General features: G+C 42.2%; 1 protein-coding gene across 1 annotated transcript; it reads right to left on the reverse strand.

Moving 5' to 3' along the window:
• Positions 1–9,313: 9,313 nt before the first annotated feature.
• Positions 9,314–19,257, reverse strand: TRIML2 (tripartite motif family like 2). The gene is made up of 7 exons (XM_016208982.2): positions 19,072–19,257; positions 18,539–18,634; positions 16,264–16,458; positions 14,994–15,134; positions 13,845–13,864; positions 13,579–13,679; positions 9,314–9,861 (listed from the first exon to the last, which is right to left on the reverse strand). Exons 1-7 carry the CDS (start codon positions 19,255–19,257, stop codon positions 9,314–9,316), a joined length of 1,287 nt encoding a protein of 428 aa, XP_016064468.2.
• Positions 19,258–19,480: the final 223 nt, after the last annotated feature.

Genomic DNA, 19,480 nt, shown 5'->3' on the forward strand with positions numbered 1-19,480 from the left:
TGTTAGGACTGGAGTTTTCTTCAACACCAGGATCTAGGCTACTTTGTAGGCCCTCTGAGAACAGCTGAAATGTGGCCCCCTGAGGACTACACAGAGGTTTTTTGACTTTTGCCAAATCAAAACCAACGTCTGAATGTGTATGTATCTGAGTGGGGAGAGAAAGTGTGGGTGGTAAAGCAAATGTGGCAAAACATGAAGGTGCATAGATGTTCGCTGGAATTCTATTTCAACTTTTCTGTAGGTGAGTTTTTTTCAAAGTAAAAAGTTGAGGTAAAAGAGGAAAAGTCAACAACCATATGAGTTCACTCACATGTGGGATATAAAACTGAAAGCAACAAATGAACCAACAAGGAAAGCAAACAAACAAACACTCAGACAGACAACAGTGTGGTGGTCACCAGAGGGAGTGGGGTGGGGGTGGGAAAGGGGTCAAATCTCTGGTGACCGAAGATGACTTGACTTTGGGTGGTGGGCACACAATGTAATACACAGCTGATGTGTCATAGAATTGCGCACTTAAAACCTATATAATTTTATTAATCAATATCTCCTCAATGAATCTAATTAAAAAGAAAAATAAATTATTTAATTTTAAAAAAAGGAAAACCTGAACCAGGAAGCCTTTTCTAATACTGCACACTTAAGATATAAAGCTCCCTAACTCAGCCACTTTCCACTATCAGAGGCCTGAGCGCGGGGGGCTGGTGGTGTGGATGAGTGGCCAGTGCTTTCTTCACTGACGATCACCTAGGAACCTAGGAGGAAGACCATTTGTCAAGGACCCCCCAAAGCCAAAGTAGGCCTTGGGGAAGCCTTGAGAAACACCCTTTTACTAAACACTGGCCATACTGAAACCCCCATCTCATTTATCTGCAGTTACAGGATGAAATCCGGAGGTGGTTGGTTTTCTTCTTCCCTTCCTTTCTTAATTCTAAATAATGTCCATAGGTCACCCAGTGTCCTCAGAATGAAGTTATCACTTCCATCGGTTGGAATGTGCTTCAGGACATTTGCTAATCCTGCCCTTTTGGTGGGGCAGGAGTAAATAGCAGGTCTCTGTGCCTCAGGCATCCTCAGCTCGGTTTCTCAGAAAGAAGGTGACCTGTCAAGATTCTTCTTCCCAAAAGAATCTCAAAGGTCCTCACAAGGGTCAAAATCTAGAAGACAAACATTTTTGTGGGTTTTCTGGGTTGTTAGAATTCTTTCCACTGCTTTTCAGAGAGAGCGGGAGGGAAGGAGGAAGGGAGGGAGGGGGGAGACACAGGGAGAGAAACATGGATGAGAGAGAGATCTATTGGTTGCCCCTGCACTCGCCCCAACTGGGGGCAAGGAGTGAACCCCAAACCCAGGTACATGCCCTTGACCGGGAATCCAACTTGAGATCCTTCCGTGCACCGTCCAAAGCTATAACCACTGAGCCACACCTGCCAGGGCTGGTTGTTAGAATTTTATTTCAATGACTTCAAATAAAAATACTGACTCCCATTTCTGTTAGAAAAGAACAGGGAGATCCGGCAGTAACAGGGAGATCCTTTGTTTCTGTCGGGCACCGTTTCCCTGGAGCGGACAGACCCCAGTTCGCCTCGTTTCTTCCTTCCCCCAGGAACTCCAGGCGCCAGTCTAACCCGTGCTCCTCGCGTGGTCTGTAGATAAGCAGCATCAGCATCACCTGGGGCCTTCAGAAATGCAGAACTTCAGGCCCATTTCATATCTGCTTAGTCAGAGTCTGCATTTTCACAAAAGTCCTCGATGACTTGACTTCACTCTAACATTGAGAGGCCCTGATCATTCCTGTCTCAGCTTTACTCACCACCTAATAATGTACAAGTTTATATTCTAGCAACACCGAACTCCTCGGCAAACGGTATGTTGATGGACGACACAGAATGCCCCCAGGGTGAGAATGGCTACCCCGTGAATTCCCACTTGAAAACTTGACTATCGGTGAAGCTTTTAATAATCAGATGGACAAAATAATCCCCGAGCTCATCAGCTTTGTTCACCAGGCAGCCGGCTTGCTCAAGGGCTCATGAAATCTTGAAAACAATAATAGAGCTAGTAGAAAATAGACAAATGAAGAGGGCACACAGGTCAAAGTGTAAGAGGCAAATACAAACACTAATTGAGCCTAGGCCCCAAACCATAGAAACGTTAAGTGCCTTTATGTATTTCATAACTTTTTTTCTCATAACCTCAGAGGTGTTAGAGGAAATGTTATTCCGTATAGCAAATGAATATTTAAAAAATCAATTATTTGATTTTTTTTTCTGAAAAATTAAAGTACCTATAAAATTGAGCTCTTTCTTAGGAGTAGTGCCTATAGTAAGCTGTGTGCTGGTAAATATTTAACAACCCGCTGGGGCTGGGAGAAAAATCTGTAGCATTTGTTGATTTCCGCGGGGTAAATATATCCACCAGGACTGGTCACAAGGTACCAACATGTCAACTGGCTGGCACAGTTCCTGAAAATGTACCAGTTAGCTTTTTTCTTTTTCTTTTTAATACATCTTTATTGATTTCAGAGAGAGGAAGGGAGAGGGAGAGAGAGAGATAGAAACATCAATGATGAGAGAGAGTCACTGGTCGGCTGCCTCCTGCCCGCCCTGGACTGGGGATGGAGCCCACAACCCGGGCATGTGCCCTGACCGGGAATCAACTGCCGTCTCCTGGATCCTAGGTCGATGCTCAACCGCTGAGCCACGCCGGGCCGGGCCCAGTTAGCTCTTGACGGCTCTAGCACAGCAATGAGGAGGAGGAGCTGAGGAAGGGTGATCAGGGGTTCAGATTACAGAAGCCTATTGACTAGGAGTGGGAATGAGACAGGAAAGTTAGAGTAAGGGACAAAGGCCTCTCGCTCTACCCCTTCCCTTTTTGTCTGGAGAGAACCAAAAGGAAATGGCCATCTGGAGAGGAGAGAGAAGGGTGAGCCACGTGGGTGTCACCCCAGCAGCCGCAGAAGCAGAGGACCACCTTATCCCGGCCTTGCCCACGGTTAATAAAAACCTTCCACCCAGACCCCATCAGCGGGTCTCTTCTCCAAGGTCACCTGCTCTCGCTTCTTGGGGTGTGTCTATTGCTTTCAGAAATTTACTGTGTTTTTCTAAATCGTTCTCTCACTTTCTGGAAACCCTTCAACCTGGATTGGGTTGAGGTCTCCCTGGGTTCCGCCCAGGCATCAGGAAGAAACAGAAATTGGGAGAGGCTGATTAATTCTTTCAGTCAAATTGGACCACCTACCTCAGTTACACAAAGGGAATAAAGTAACATCTCTAACATGATCCCATTTTCATGATTGTATCTCTCCACCTACCCACAGATACCAGAGAAACAGTCACATTAAGTGGCTTTACTGGTTTCTGTACGTGACCCAGTTAAGAGGCAGTCTCCTGGAAACTAGGGGGAAAAATTCTCTTGCCTAACAAAGAACTGAAACCAACCCTACCCCTTTGCTAAATAATACTGAAATGGAATGAAAATAACCCTGAGACTGCTTTAGGCAATTTACTCCAGAAGATAAGACCATGAGCCACCTAAAAGAGCTCGAACAGAGTGCTCATCTGCACTTGCTTAGGCCCCTCGCCTCCCTGCAGTCACTGATCCTCACAATGTCAGCAATTGGCTCAGCCTCTCGGCTGCCTGGCAAAAACCACCCTGGAAATTACCTGACACAGACCCTAAACCCACATAATTATCCTTGACTCATTTCCCCACCCACGACCCTACTTAGAGCCTGTCAACTGTGTTTCCCTTACTGCACTAGGTGCCATAAACCTACGTTTGCTTTCCCGGGGCAGTCTCATTGTGAGAGGAGGCATGACTTGTGATAGACGTGAGAGGGTCTCAAATTAGGGAGCTCCCCTCCTGCCCCACTCCGGATGCTCTTGCTCGGATGAGGGTGATGCCTAGAACTGCATGCAAGCCATCTGTGATCAGTGAGGTTTCACTGCTGAGGACATGGGGCAAAATGTTGAAGAGGGACAGATGGATGGGGGTGGCAAGACGGAAAGATATGGACCCGTCCGACCAGTCCTTGGATTGCTGAGCTGCGCAATCAGCCTCGGGTGTATTTCCCTCCAGTCTCCCGGCCCTACTTATCAGCTTTAAACGGTTCAGTGCTGCTTTGCCGCTCAATGCAGTCACAGCGGAGGGATAGCATGTCCAGTGACTTGTCAATGGCATGTCTGCACTCAAAGGCACAGAGGCACACACCCCGGGTCAGGCCAGATGGCACCCCCTCTGTTTTTATAAACAGCAGAGCAACTTCACCCAGTAAGGAGGCCACACAGAGCAAGAGCAGATAGCCTGGCGCACCTTCCAGGTGCAGTTGACACGCTTTGTGCAAGTCGGTCTCATGGCGGATCCCAACAGAAGATCCACTAGTATCTCTAAGCACCTGGAAGGACCACGCAGTTCTCCTTCCTGAAAAAGAAACAGTCTAGGGTCTGCAGCTGATCAGAGAGCGTTCGTTAGGTGAACACAAAGGTGGTTAAAGTACTCATTTAGAGAAACCATTCATGTAAGGTTTTAAACTATTTTTTAACGGAGTTTATTATACAAATACATAAACACATTTCATGAAAATAGTTTCACACTAAGTCTCCACCAACCTCTTCTTCTGAAAAATGTGAATTTTAGTTTCACATCTGCACCAGGCCTCAACTTCCCCCACCTTCCCCTCCAGCCAGCCTGTTACTTCACTGAATAAATACCTTTAGGGAGATACAATCCATGCAGGTGGAAAGCACAAGTAACCTGTTTTTCCAAGAGTTTGTATCACTCTCTGGTGATTTTTAGCATATTTCTGTCTCGATAAAATAAAAATAAAGAGCATATACCTCTTAGAATGAAAAGAATTAGTGAGGTAATACATATAAAGCACTGGGAACCTTACGTTGCCAACGCGTGAGTACTAGCTTAAATTATTTTAACACGTAGCATTTAATTTTAATGCCTTTTGTCATTCTACCACATTTGTCTACTGCTGAAGAGAAGAACTCCTTCCTCTCACTGGAGTAAATTCCAATCTCACCTCGGTTCTCTTCAGGCCAAATGTCCCAACCTCGGTTCTCTTCGGGCCAAATGTCCCAACCTGTTGCATACTTTCCAAATTGTCAAGTTGACTAAAATGCAACCTTCTGCCTCTTTTCCCAGCCCCCATCTCTGTACTTCAGTGTACCACTGATGGTGTTTATCACATTCTAACAGGAAAGCTAAGCAAGCAAAGCTTCAAACCATTTACTTCCCCACTCCCCATAAATTCTCCCTCTCTTCTTTCCTTGCTTTATAAAAGGTCAAGAAAATTCACTGTAGTGATGTCACTCACTACCTTTCCTTTTCACCGCAGATTGATTATTTCAGGCAGACTGCCCTGATTCTCAAATGAAGGTATGAGTAGGTCTGGATGGACATGAGCTTTGAGTCTCCCCTTAATTCTTAACCCAGAAGTGTATCAGTTCAGCTATAAAGAATCTCACAGCTTGATCGCTACACATTTGTAGAGAACTACTTTTAAGTTATAACTACAGAATGAAACTGGATTTTTTACATAAATGTGCCCTGGTCAAAAAACCTATCATACGCAAAGGGTTTTAAGGGTAGATATCTCCCCAATGTGGTGGGATAATCCTAAATATTCCAAATCACTAGAGGCTCCCCCCATTGGCCCCCGATTTCCTAGGTCTTAGCGCAGATAAGGAAGACTGTGGAACTTCCAATTATATCTTATCCCACCAAGCATCTTCCTGAAACAGCAGTCCCAGGCACGTGAACCAAGCATGCTTGCTCACTGGAGGGAGCATCTGCAGACTAACAGCCACCTCCCCAGCACTGTTCCCGAGTCTTTACATCTTAAGACTTAAAATTGCAAGCCACACAAAGGCTATAGCCGCAGACCAAACCAGCTGTCTTCTGTTTTTGTGCTTCTGCTAATTTTCTCATGTTGGCTGCGTAATCACCCAGGGAGCTTCGGAAAAACGATGCCTGGGCTCCAACAGATTTTGAAGTAATTGGTGTGTGTGTGTGGAGGGGTAAATGTGGGCCTGGGTAAAGATTTTTTAACAACTCAGGTGATTTTAGAATAGACCATTTGCAAACTTGCCGCTGTACATGCAAAACCATTTTCACACCAACCCATTTGCTGTGCAATGAACTATCATTGTCCCTACTGCAAAGGCACATGATATGCCCAAGTCCTAATTCTCTGTACCTCAGAACATTAATTTACTTGGAAATAGGGTCATTAAAATGAGGTCATAAATGTAGGATGAGCCCCTAATCCAGTATGACTGGTGGCCTTATTTAAAAAAAAAAAAAAGCCATATTAAGGGACAGAGACACAAGCAGAACAAGCGAAGGTAGAGTTCGAGAAGGGCGATAATGTATCAACAAGCCAAAGAACACCGAAGACTGAGCAAACCACCAGAAGGTAGATCAACACGGCTCAGTCTTCAGAAGGAACCAACCCTGCCAATACCGATTTTGAATTTCTAGCTTCCATAAGTATCTCTGTTGCTTAAGCCACCCAGTTCATGGTACTTAGTTATGGCTGCCCTAGCAAGTCCAACCTGTTTCACCCGCATGCTACCTTTTAGTTTAGTTTTTGTTAACCCTCACCGGAGGATATTTTTTCCACTGCTTTTTAGAGAGTGGAAGAAGGGGGGGTGAGGGGAGAGAAACGTTGTGAGAGAGACATCGATTGATTGCCTCCCACACACGCTCTGATCTCAGCAGGAAATGAACCTGCAGCCCAGGTCTGTGCCCTTGACTGGGAATCCAACCCGAGACCCTTCGGTGCACAGGATGGTGCTCTGAGCACCGAGTCACACCGGCTAGAGCTCACCTTTTAGCTTTGACACAGGCATATCTCCCCTCCAGGACTTGGACGCTCTACCATCCCCTGCCTAGTTCTGTAATTTATCTCACTGCCTTTTCCCTCAAATTCCTAGAGTACATATTGAAAGAAAGTATGTGCTAGGGACTATTTAACACCAGAAGTAAAAGAAAAAAGAAAAAACAAAAACAGGCAGTTCTCACTCTCATGGAATTTATAGTCTAGTGGGGAAAGCAATCAAATGATCACCCAAATATAAACCCACAACTGTGCTTTGTGTAACAAGCTGTAATTATTGCAGTGACCTCCCAGGATTTACTCTTATTAAGGATGCTAAGCAGGAGTGACACTTAAGAGAAGGTCCAAGGAATGAGCCAGAATCAGCCAAAAGGGGAGTACTGGCTGAAGCACAGGGAACTGCCTACGCGGAGTCTGTGACCGGAAGGGGCGCGGCGCATCTTCACTCGGGTCGGCAGGCGGTGTCAAGGTATCATCATCATAGGCTTAAAAACAATCTTCACACAAATAAAATGGACATGTATCAAATATTTTATTCATCTCAGTAATTAGATAGGGATCCAGGCAAAGAGTAAAGTTGGTTCCAAGAAGAAAGACAAGCAGTTTATACAGATCATCAGGACTAAAAAATGTTAAAATAAGATTGCTTAGGTTAGATACAAAACTGGTTAATATTCCATAGGGAAAAAGAAAAACAAAACCTTTGGGGATATTTTCCCCCCACAAGATAATTCTTCAAGGTAACATGTAACATCACAGTGTATGGGTTCTCATCAAACGGTAAATAGCAAAGTCAAACGCAGGTACAATTTTGTGGAAAATTTAAGTAATCTTTCTGTGTTTGTTAGACAATGTCCTGGAGTGACACTGAAAGAACAGGCTACATTCTCTTTTGGTTTCTAAGTTGGGGAAATAGTCTTAATAGGTCAAGTTGCAGAGACAGGAGAAATTTGATGTAAGATGAGGGTAATTGTCTGTAGTACCATACAGACAATTATTACAAATTTTTCACATTTCTCTCTATATATAATTTTCCTCTCAGGACACAGGGAAGCAGTCTAAGAGCCATTGCTTTGAATTTTTAATCTTACTGTTCCAAGAAATGATCTCACTCACCTGATCCAACCCCCATTCTCAGATCAGGGCTACTTCCCCCCCATATCTTCTTGTGATTGGGTGTGAATTTGTGCAAATACATTTCCTAAAGCTACATCCTTACACACACACCAATTATCCATATACTTAAAAAGAAAACTTTGAGAATTCCTAATGGTCGATTAAAAATTTGTCCCCAAAACACAACTAAATAATCCTTTTATTTTGCCCATCCTGAAGAACAGAGATTTTATAACACAGGACGCCCACAGAGAAAAGCATAAATAATATGCTTCCTCCACTTCGTGTAGAAATTGGCTCACATTTTTAGGAAATGGGAATAAAATCAGACCACTGTCCCACCTGGTCATACATACGCAATAGGTTCCTATGCGACAGGATTCAAGACAGGGCTTGCTTTTTGATAGGATGATCCAGATTTAATTCCCTATCCTTGTTACTTCCTAGATACTTAACAGCTATGTAACTTTAAGAACATAAAAATCACCCCTGACCCTTAGTTTCTACATTTGAGTAATAAGAATAGTATGTACTCAGAGTTTGTTAAAAATATTAAGGGATATAAAGTAAGATAAAAGCTTTTCACATAAAAATATCCCTATAAATTTGCTATCACCTTCTTCTTAGGGTTGTATGAGCACCCCGACAAGGCTGTACAAAAGTGTTTTTCAATGGATTGTCAATAGAGAAAGACGAGCATTACAAGACAATGCTGCTTATGTGTTTCAAAGCACTGAACTTTCAGGCTTCTTTTAAGACATCTAATATTCTTGTAAAAAGCAGACTTGAGAAAATAATTTTAAAATATTCACATTTTAGCAACGCCTCCTCCTCCCCCAGATAAATATTCAGGGAAATTAAGGTGTTCTCCATCTGCAAGGATAAACGTTGTCTCGATGCTGTCAGTAGTAGGATCCTCAACGTGACAGGTAACAGGATGTCTCCATTCCACTAGGATGATACCCTCAAATCTAAAGTCCTGATTATACCTAATTCTGTTTTCAGAAGTATCTCTAGAGTCTTAAACCTAATGCTAAGGATTCCAGCCTGTATTTCTTATCTAATTTCCAAATCTTATGCTGCCTGTGCCTCTGTTGTTCTAATTAGTACGGGGAGGGGGAGGAAGTCCTTCAGTTAAGACTCAGCTTAAGGGTAGCCTCTTACAGTAAATAGGTATGAAAAGCCCAATGGATGCAAAAGCTCTGGGGTATTGAGCTGGGTTCCAACTTAAGTACAAGAAACCTTTTATTAGAATACTTAATAAAATTCTTTAAAACAGTCATGCCCTTGACTTTCAAGCATCTTGTGGTTTTAGATTTCACACCAAGGAAGGCTGAGGCTACGGTAACATTACACGAAGAAAACGTCAGGGAGGCAGATGCTGAGAGAATCTGAATGTGTGCCCCCGTTTGGGTAACAAAGAGAAAATATGGGCTTCAGAGCTCCTTGGAAGCCAAGATGAGAGAAATTATAAATGAGGAGTTTCTTTGTCACATCATAGAATGCTATCTGCCCATACTTATAGTCTAGGAAAACTCCAACTCTGTGCATCTGCTCTCTCAAGGAGATCCTTTTTAAAGGAGGAAAGACCCAGAAGGTACATTCGGTTCCCATCATCGATCCCATGAGTAAGATTTTATCCCCAGACACTTTGGGCATGACTCTGCCGGCAGTGTCTTCATAGACGCCCACCTGCCATTTTGTTGCCTTTCCCACATCCACCTCCCAGTAATGCCTCCCCGAGGTGAAGCTCTCCACACCCAACACAGAAGCACTAAGATCAAATCTCCCTGCGTTGCCAGGTACATCCTGCTGGACATTTTTGAGGCTTACACTTCTCAGATCCTCAGATAAGACAAGACAGGAATGAGCTGTTTTGGGATCCAAAGTTATAGCTCCTGCAGAGAGAGAGAGATTTGGTTAATACAGGAGTTCATCAAAGTCGATGTCAGAGACTGACTATTTCTAACACGCAGGGGCTTCCCAATGAGTGGGCACAAGTCCCAGAGATAGGCACAGGAGAGGAAACCTAGGAGAGTCCAGGAAAATAAACCTCTAAGCTATGTTTCAAAAAAGGACATCATAAGGAAAAATATTAACAAGATGATGGAAGGAGACGCAATGTATCTGCGGAGGGAGAACAAGAAAAATAATAATGGACTATGAAGAGGAACTTTACCAGGCTGTAAAAATGTCCTGGCATCCAGTCCTAGCCAGATACCACCTGGGACGCAACTCTAGTCCACTAAAGATCTTCTCCAAGCCAGGAACAGCCTGAGGCATTGGAGTCTCCTAATACAAGTTGATTCATGGCTCTTCCCTGTGACCGAATTGCTCTCCTCATCTTACGTGTCACCAGAGTGGGGCATGGATGCCTAGAAATTGCTGCCAGCAGGCCCTTGATAGTGAGTAAATCGAAAGAGAAGGTATTAGCAGAGGCTAGAAAACCTGTGAGGATCCTCCAGAAACATCGAGCTGAGAACAAGAAAGCTCAATATGGTTTCTTATACTTGAGTGAAAGCGAGACCTGCTTTCATCTCTCTCTGTTCCCTCTCTTCTCTCTCTCTGTTCAGACTCTAAATACAGTGATTCCTCACGGCTTGGTCCTGGTTCTTCCCTTTTCACCTCTTGTACTCCTTCCCCCATGCAACTTCATCTAGCCTGTTTTAAATACCTTCTGTATGTTCATGACTTACTCCATAAATTAGCTGCTTTTCAAACATACTACATCCAAAATGGAACTCCCGAACCTCTCCCTTTCCACGACCCACTTTTCAGTTAATAGCACACTTAATACTTTGGTTGCTTAAGCCATAAACCTGGAGTAGCTCTTTCTTACTTTCTTTAACATCTAATCCAGTAGTAGGATTTATGTCCAAATGAACTTAAACCCCAATTAATGTCATTATTAGGCTGGTCTTCAAAGCCACAAAGTCTTGAATTTTAAGTTTGGAGTTGCCCCAGGCTCTTAGTATTTCCAGAAGACTGGCAGAAACAAATGCAAATGCTTTCTGGAAGGATGCACACCTTTGCTCTTGGTCTTGAAGAATTTCTAAAATTAATATCTAAGGAAAAGAGAGAAGCTTATCTATTAAAAAAATCATAAAACACACTCACAAAGTATGGGATCATTACTGAGTGAGACTAACAGAAATAAATCTGAGGAACTCAAATATTAAAACTACTGGGCACAGGCTCTAAAGTAATTTTTGCTTACTATGCTTGAAGAAAAAAAAAAAAAAAGCTTAAAAATATCTACAGGATGTAAGAAACTGAAAAGGCCAAATGGGCTTGACAAAGAACCAAATAGATTATCTACAAATAAAAATAAAATGACTTAGCTAAAGTGTCAATGCACGATAACAAGAAAAAAAAGCTACAGATCAATATGCTTCATTAACATAAATACACAAATTCTTCCAAAAAGTTAGCACCTTAAATACAGCAATATATAAAATGACTAGAACGTTATTACCAAGAGTTTACCCTGGGAATACAAGGCTGGTTCAACATATGAAAGTAAATATAATTTATCATATTAACAGATGAAGAAAAGCCATTTGAATATTTTGGTAGATACAGAAAATGCATCTAATAAATTCGACATCCATTCATGATAAAAACGCTCTATCAAACCAGGAATAGAGGGGAACTTCCACAACTTGAAAGGTAACTGCGGAAAACATACCTGAAATCAAACTTAAAGGTGAAAGGCTTAAACTTTCTTTCTCCCTAAGATCGAAAACAAGGCAAATGTTTCTCACCACTTCTATTCAGCACCATTTTGGAGGTCCCAGCCAGTACAATAAGGTGAGAAAAATACAGAAAAGCTTACAGATTGAAAAGAAAGAAAACTGTCTGTGTTCACTGATTATCAGACTATCTGTGCAGAAAATTCCAAAGAATCCAGTAGATCTAATAAATGAGTTTAGCATAGTTATAAAATATAATTCAATATATACATGTCAATACTATTTCTTTATGTTAGCAATAAACTAAAACTAAATGAAATTTAAATTAGAAATTGATAGTTAATACCATTATAATAGCACTAAAAATAAAATACTTGGGGATCCATCTAATTAAATATACAGAATATTTGTTTGTTGAAAACTACAAAACACTGATAAGAGAAATCAAAGACCACCTCAATTAATGGCTATATTAATCTATACAGTCAACGTAATACCAATAAAAACCCCAGCTGTTTTTTGTAGAAGACAACAAGCTGTTTTTAAAATTTATGCAAAAAGCAAAGGATGCAGAGTAGACAGTTATTTTTTAAAGAACAAATCTAGAGAACTCACAATCCCAGTTTTATGACTTCTTATAATCAATGAAGCCAAGGTGGTATTAGCAAAAGGATAAACACAATGGTCAATGGTTTTGTTAGCGTCCATACAGTCCCACTCACATATGCTAACTGATTTTCAACAAAGGTGCTAAGTAGAGTTAATGGAGGATAGTGTTTTCAGCAAATAATGCTAGAACAAATGGATATATGTATGTACAAAAAAATGAGGAGTTGTATCACATCTTGAATCATATACAAATATTAACTCTAAATGGGTAATAGACCTAAACATCAAAACTAAAACTGTAAAATTTCTAGTAGAAAATCTTTGTTGGGGTAAAAAAAAGGTTTCTTAAGATGCAAAAAGCACAAGTCATAAAAGAAAGAATAATTATAAAAGAAACTTCAAAATCTACAACTTCTCTTCGAAAGACACTATTAGGTAAATGAAAATATAAACCACAGAATAGGAGAAATCTTTGCAAAACACATATCTGATAAAGGACTGATAATCAGAATATATAAAGAAATCACAAAACTCAGTAAGAAAATATACAGCATAATTTTTAAACTTGGGAAAATGTTCATTGATATACTTCAAAAAAAGAGCAGTTAGTAAAGGGTAAGTAAACACATGAAAATGTTTGATATCGTTAGTCATTTCAGAAATGCAAATTAAATCAAAGTGATATACTAGTATATACTCATTAGTTTAGTTCTAATAAAAAAATGATAAAGCAAATACTGGCGAGGATGTAGAGCAACTGAATCTCATACATTATTGATGGGAATGCAAAATGGCATATTCAACCAAAAGAAATGTAGTCATGGCCACACAAAAATCTATAACCAATTATTTACAGCATAAAGTTGGAAACAACTTAAGTGTCCATGGAACTGCGAACTGTTAAAATCGTGGTATATTCATACAATGGAACACCACACGACACCAAAAAGGAACAAACTACTGATACACGCAACGCACTAGGATGTGGCTCAAATGCACTACGCTAAGTGAAAAAAGCCACACTCAAAAGTCCACATCCAGTATGAATCCACTGACAGGACATTCAGGAAAAGACAGAGCTATGGAGGTAGGAGCTATACATCCTTCATTACACATACTGATATATTTCCCATAGAAGTTTAAAATTTTTAAATAGTGGAATCTGCCTGCAATTATGTTTTAAGATCATGCAATTATTTTGATAGTTATCTAATATGTGTAAGCATATTAAACTCTCTGATCTTTTATATCCTTAAACTATCTGGAATTTACTTTTATTTATGGTAGGATGTCATAACAGTTGTGTCAACTTACTTTGAAGCAGTTCCAGCACTTTGCTCATTCCTGGTATTTGGCATAAGTGCGGTTCTATGACTTGGGCGGGCTCTAGGCGCTGAAGCACTAGAGATCCAGCACTCCTATAAAGAAAGGACAATCTTGGTTATGTGGGAGACCCCAGGCCCTCCACCCAGAGGATGATCTCATTACATGACCTCCCTATCCCTACCCCAACATCTCTACCCATGTGTGCTCACACATGACCTGAGGCTGATCCAAATCTTTCCAAAATGAAAACTTACCATTCCAAATATCGTGCATCCTACGGGGGGAAAAGGTGACAAAATTACAAGTGAGTATTTGAGCCAAGCGTTTTGTGAGTTATACCTATGAAAATATCTTCTAATAATGAAACTTGATTTCCATGTAATTTCTTCAGTTTCATGATGCTAATTCTGAGATATCAAATTTAACATTGAATAGGAAAGTCAGAAAAATGCTTGATGTTATTGTTATATTCCCAAGAGAAATATTTTCTAGACCTCACCTCAGTCATCTGACTCAGAACACTCATCATTCCAATTCAGCCCATCTATTTGCTTTCTATGCTGGGGGTGACAAGGGTGGAAAGTGTGAAGGGGCCTGCTAGGCCGGGGAGGATGGGCTGGAACCATTTCATGACCTGAGCAAAATTGGGTCATACCTACCTGTGCTGTTTGGAACTAGCCCTGGCTCTAGAATGGAACCTGAGGGTTTATGTGAAGGGGCTTCTCAAATAAGAGCACCTACATGGCAAATGTGGGCCTGGCAGAGAGAGATGGATAGTCTTTAAAAGATAATTTACTTGTTGAAAAGGTAATGAAAGTTACTATACAAAATTAAAAATATACTATACAAATAAATATCACCCTTGTTTCCCAAGGTTACCACTGATTAAAATGTGTGTTTATTTTGCCAGGGGCATTCTGAATGTTAATGAGCATAGGTCTGTATGTATATACATATTCTCTAAAACCAAACAAAAAGCAGTTCTCCATCTTTTTTCACTTAACCAGATATCTTGAAGATCATTTTTTAGTGCCCAATTTTTTTTTTTTTTATGGTGACCGACATTCTATTGTATAGATGTATCATAATTTGACTAACCAATTATTCACATATTAAGGGACATCTCAATTCAAGGGGATAATTCATATCATGAAGTAGATCTATACTATACTATACTATACTATACTATACTATACTATACTATACTATACTATACTATACTATACTATACTATAATGATTTTACGACGATTCATAATGCTTTTGGTGACTGGAAAATAGCTAGATAACCTTCATGAAGGGTTGAAAATCACTGGACATTGTGATGTGGAGAGAACCCCTAATGAGTACAGCCTACTTCTCATTTCTCAAACACTATAATGAAGGTTGTTTCTAGACTCTTACCTTGAGCAATGCTAAGGGGGATTCCCCACACTTCTTCTCTAGGTCTGCGGTGATCCTGTGGAGGCTCCAGATCTGTTCATAGAGCCTGAATTCACTCTCATGTAGTTTATTCATGTTCTCTCTCCCCAGGCAGTTCAGTCTCTGCAGAAACATCTCCTAATTACTATTCAACAACCAGTAATTTCTCTTATTTGCTAACTCAATAATCTTTTTAAAAACCCACTTTACCACCTGTCACCCCAGTAATAAATATAATTAGGTAAGGAAAGGACACCCCTGTGGAAAGCAGGACGCCTATACAGAAACTTCATTCTTTGACATAATACATTTATGGTACATGGATGGTGTGCCTGTAGTCCACTTTTTCTGATAACAACCTGGACCTATAAACAGATCATTTTTTACTGTGCAGTTTTGTTCAGAAAATATCCTATTTCCTTCAAATGAAAATTAAGATTTGAATAAAGAATTAAATATCAATTATATTTAATCAAGCAACTGATATCAGTTTCCTTATTCTGATGTTCCATGTAGGCACAAAGCACATGTTCATGTTATTTTTCCTTAAATAACACAAATAATGGAATATTATACTGTATTGCTAATCTGACTTGCTTTTGCCTTATTAAATATGTTCTTGGAGAACATTCTTTATACATACACATAGAGAGACATGCTATCTTTTCTAAATGCTAAAGAGCATTCCATTTTATGTACATACATTTATTTCATAAGTCCAATATTGATATAGGTTGCATCTAATCTCTTGCTATCAATAAGTGTTATAGTAGTAATAATAGCTACTACTTATCCAGTGCACAAAATGCACAAACACTATTTTAAAAGCTTATGTAAGCTGTCACACTCAATCCTCACATCAGTATTGCGAACCAGGGGCCACTAGTATCCCTACTTTACAGCGAAAAAAAAAAAACAAGTCAGAGGTTCACTAACAAGTCCAAGGCCATATAGGGGCTTGTAAATAGCAGACCCCAGATGGGAACCTCATCAACCCAACTTCAAAGGCTACCTCTAAATCAGGCTCTAGACTGAAATAATTTTACAGCCTTTCCTTATCCATGTGTCTTTTTATATGCATGTAAGTATATTTGTGTTAAATCCTCAGAAATAGAATTGCTGGGGTGAATATATACAACCTTTTCACACATATGTTGCTGTCTTTGGATGTCTAATTCTGGAATTGACATGTTAAGCTCTTCTGTCTTGCCATTTCCCAAATATTGTAAGGATGCCATTTTCAACATCTCACCTGTAGTGTTTCCTGGTACCTCTCCTCTAGCTCTGCGGCAAATATTATCATTTGAGTCAGATTGGCTTCTCTCAAGCTTGGGTTGAGTATGTACCCTTGCAGGTTCTGGAAGTTCGTCTCATTCTCTTCAGTCACCAACCGGAACATCATCTTATATTCAGACTTAATCACCTCTTTAAAATTCTGCTCCTCTCCCTTCATCACAAATACAGATATGGTGGACTTCAGGTTAAACACCACAGATTGACCATAAATCTTTTCCATCTCTAACTTCAATATAAAGGCAAGGAAATATAAAGTATGAGGGAAGAAACAAAAGGGCAAAATACAAAAGACAAAGGAAACTTTAGAGTCAAGATCAACCAAGATATCAACGCAAACCTAGGACATGAAATGCAGAGAAGGAATGTTAATTGACTTTGAGAACTGACCAAAGAGAAGGAAACCAGAGAAACTGGAAGGAATTGCCAACGACATTTGAATGAGGGACATAAGAGAAATTTGTGAGCTACTCCAAGATTTTTAGACTTAAGCAGCTGGAAGAACGGAGTTGCCAAAACACAGAAAGGGAAACTATAGGAGGGATAGATTCCTGAGGCTGGGAATGAGGAGCTCGGTTTTGGATATGCTGATTTTGATTAGTCAATTCGCCATCCAAGGAGAGATGCCAAGTAGGAAGGTGAACAAGGAAGCCTATTATTTGGAAGGCTGGGTAGAGATGAACACTGGGAGAAGTCAGCTCAGTGATATTTAATCTCAAGACACTTGATGGAATCAGTATTTATCAAGACCCTGACCACTTAGCCCCTCTACCACTACCCACCAGGTCACCATCACTTCGCCCTGATTATTTCAACAGTCCCTTTGACATCTCCACCCCTGCTCTCACCCTCCTACAGTCTATTCTCACTTCAGCAGCGAGAGGTATTCTGTGAAAATGAAAGTTAGATCATGTTAGTCCTCCGCTCAACACTTTCCAGTGGCTTCCTTTTTTCATTTAAAGTCAACTGCCCTGGATGATTTGGTCCCTTTATCTCCTTTACACAGCCCCAACCAAGTAAACACCAATCTCTAGACCTTTGTACTTGTCCTTCCCTCTGCCTAGAATATTCTTCTCAAGACTGCATGGCTCAATTCCTTACTTCCTTGAGTCTTCCCAAATGCTACTTTCTGAGTATCAAGGTACTGATCACTCTCTAAAACTGCATCCTCTCACTCCTGCTTTTCAAAAAAAAAAAAAAAAAAAATGTATAGCACTTAACATGAAACATACTATATTCCTTTTACTTGTAAAATATCAGTTGCACAAGGGCAGAATTGTTTTTTTCACTGTTGAATCCCTTGTACCTAGCTTATTTCCCGGAAAACAACTCAATATTTGTTGAATGTAAGGTGCCTGGGGCTTAAAAAAAAAAAAAGGAATCAGTTGAAAAATTCTTATACACCCAGGCAAGTCTCCTCTTCTACCATCTTCAACTGAACGTTTTTCTTTAAAAATTGAAAGATCCAAAATCTAGGGTCACTGGCACAAAATGGAGTTAAAGATGAAGAGACGGCTTGAAATGAGAAGTGAAACTTGTACATAACAAATGGCGAGCGCTCCATTTGGATGGTGATTCTCAAATTGCCCCTTAAAATGGTTTCGGGATGTACATGGCTACCAAAAATAAATGAGACGTTCATTCTCCCACAGCAGGGTCATAAGCTGTTACTAATCTTTTTTCTTTGCCAAGAAGTGTTGCAAGTGCGAGCTCACTAACAAATTTAATACAGTTAACCTGTATTTCTCTTACCACGGGCAAAGTTCAGGATCAAAAGATATTTGGCCCCGGCCGGGCGTGGCCCAGAGGCTGAGGTCGACCTAGGATCCAGGCGATCGGGGTTCGATGCCCGGTCGGGGCACATGCCCGGGGTGTGGCCTCGATCCCCAGTCGGGGGTGAGCAGGAGGCAGCCGATCAATGGCTCTCTCATCATTGATGTTTCTCTCTCTCCCCTCCTCTCTCTGAAATCAACGAAGATACATTAAAAAAGAGAGAAAAAGATATTTGTATTTTCTTTCCTGTGAACTCTCATTTCTTGGATCATTTTCCTACGAAGTTTCTAGTTTTTCACTTACTGACTTTTAAGCGCCCTTTGCCCGCTAAGAAACGAACACTGTGCCCTCCCAGGGATTTCAAGCATTTCTCTCCTGCTTTGTCACTTGTCCTCTGACCTTGTTTCTATCACTCACTACCCCACACGGGGCCTTCCCCGCGAGACCGGCCGCGCACCCACCTGAACCGTCACCATCCGCTCTTGCTCCTCGGCGAGCAGGATTTTCGCGACTTCGAGCTTCTCCCGCAGGGTGTGCAGCAGCTCCCGGAACACCTTCTGCGGAGACACCGAGGCCTTCCCGCTAGGCGGGGCTCCGCGCGGGCCCCTACGTTTCCTTAGCCCCGACTCGCCCAGCACTTTTAAAATAAATATGTCTTTATTGATGTTCGAGAGAGGAAGGAGAGGGAGCGATAGAAACACCAGTGAGGAGTCACTGACCAGCCGCCCCCCGCACGCCCCTGGCCGGGGACCGAGCCCGCGACCCCGGCACGTGCCCCGACCGGGCATCGAACCCCGATCGCCTGGGTCCTGGGTCGACGCCCAAGCGCTGAGCCACGCCCGGCCGGGCTAGCATTATTATTATTATCACTATTATTTTGGATAAGTGTTAACCCGGGGGATTGGGCTAAGGAGGGTCAGGTCACCTGCCCCCCAGATGAACCCGCGAACGACCGCGAGCGGCGGGAGGGCCGCGCCCGGCCGGGGACGCCTACCCTGTAGTTCTCGGCGGCCTCCTGGACCCCCAGCACCGTGTGGTCCCTGTGCTCCTGCGTCAGGTAGCACTTGTCGCACAGCGTGGCCTGGTCGTCCTCGCAGAAGAGCAGCGGCGGCGCCAGGTGCTTCTCGCAGTAGGCGTCCTCGGGCACGCTCGGCGGCGCGGCGCTCGGCCTTCCGGACATGGCGGCAGGTGGACCTGGCGAGGGCGGGCGGTGTGGGACGCGGCCGAGCTGCCCGTGCGAACGCGAGGCGGGTGGCGGCGATCTGGGCGGACGCGCGGCCGGCGCTGGGCGCTCAGGTCAAGCGCCAGGGCGGGCGGCGCGCGGCCCCTCCCCGCGCACATGACCTCCCGCGCCCGGGCTGGCGGGAGGCGGCGCCAGGGTTCTAGATCGGCGGGGCTGGCGG

The sequence above is a fragment of the Miniopterus natalensis genome, chromosome 2 (assembly GCF_054644295.1).
Source record: "Miniopterus natalensis isolate mMinNat1 chromosome 2, mMinNat1.hap1, whole genome shotgun sequence".
NCBI classification, from domain to species: domain Eukaryota; kingdom Metazoa; phylum Chordata; class Mammalia; order Chiroptera; family Miniopteridae; genus Miniopterus; species Miniopterus natalensis.